The sequence below is a fragment of the Phycomyces blakesleeanus genome (genome assembly GCF_001638985.1).
Source record: "Phycomyces blakesleeanus NRRL 1555(-) unplaced genomic scaffold PHYBLscaffold_12, whole genome shotgun sequence".
Lineage (NCBI taxonomy): Eukaryota > Fungi > Mucoromycota > Mucoromycetes > Mucorales > Phycomycetaceae > Phycomyces > Phycomyces blakesleeanus.
In genome coordinates this window covers 227,072-227,645 of record NW_017265145.1, presented here as the reverse complement: position 1 = coordinate 227,645, position 574 = coordinate 227,072, and the positions used below count along the sequence as shown (strand labels likewise).

The 574-nt window shown below is 37.8% G+C and overlaps 1 protein-coding gene across 1 annotated transcript; it reads right to left on the bottom strand.

Moving 5' to 3' along the window:
- On the bottom strand, positions 1–321 carry PHYBLDRAFT_65361 (hypothetical protein; the record flags this gene model as incomplete). Its single annotated transcript, XM_018441443.1, has 1 exon — positions 1–321. The coding sequence occupies one exon, from the start codon at positions 319–321 to the stop codon at positions 1–3; it is 321 nt and encodes a 106-aa protein (XP_018290759.1).
- Between the last annotated feature and the right edge of the window lie 253 nt (positions 322–574).

Below are 574 nucleotides of genomic sequence, written 5' to 3'. Positions count from 1 at the left end.
TTATAGGTGTCTTTTTCCATCAGAATGACCGTAGTAACGGTCAACTACTCGTTTTGTGTCTCCTCGGTTCTTTGGATCAATGAGGCATATAAGCGAAGGGTCATTTACGACAACCACTTTGGAAAACCGGACCGATTTTTTCTTTTCTTCCGAGTGTGATGCTTCGGTTGATACGCTGGATCCCGAAGAGAAAACATAGGACGGGTTGGTCGAATTGGAGGTACTGACTGAGACGTGCGATGAAAAACTCTCCTTTCGAATAGAGTTTATTGGAAGCCTGTGGTGGTGGCTGTAGATATCAATGACAACAAGACGTGGCATTTCAAGGAGTATATTTTAATATATGTATGCAGGTATGAATTTATATATGCGTGTATGCGTATATTATGAAAAAGAAATAAAATAGCAAGACGCAGAAAGAAGTAGAGAGAGAGAGAGAGTAAAGAAAGGATGAATTGTAACTGAAAAGTGAATAATTTTGATATATTTATACAATCTTTGGTTAAATGGCTCATTAGAAACCGAAACATAGTGAGACAGTTATTTATATAGTTACCTAAAAAACCCCCCAAGA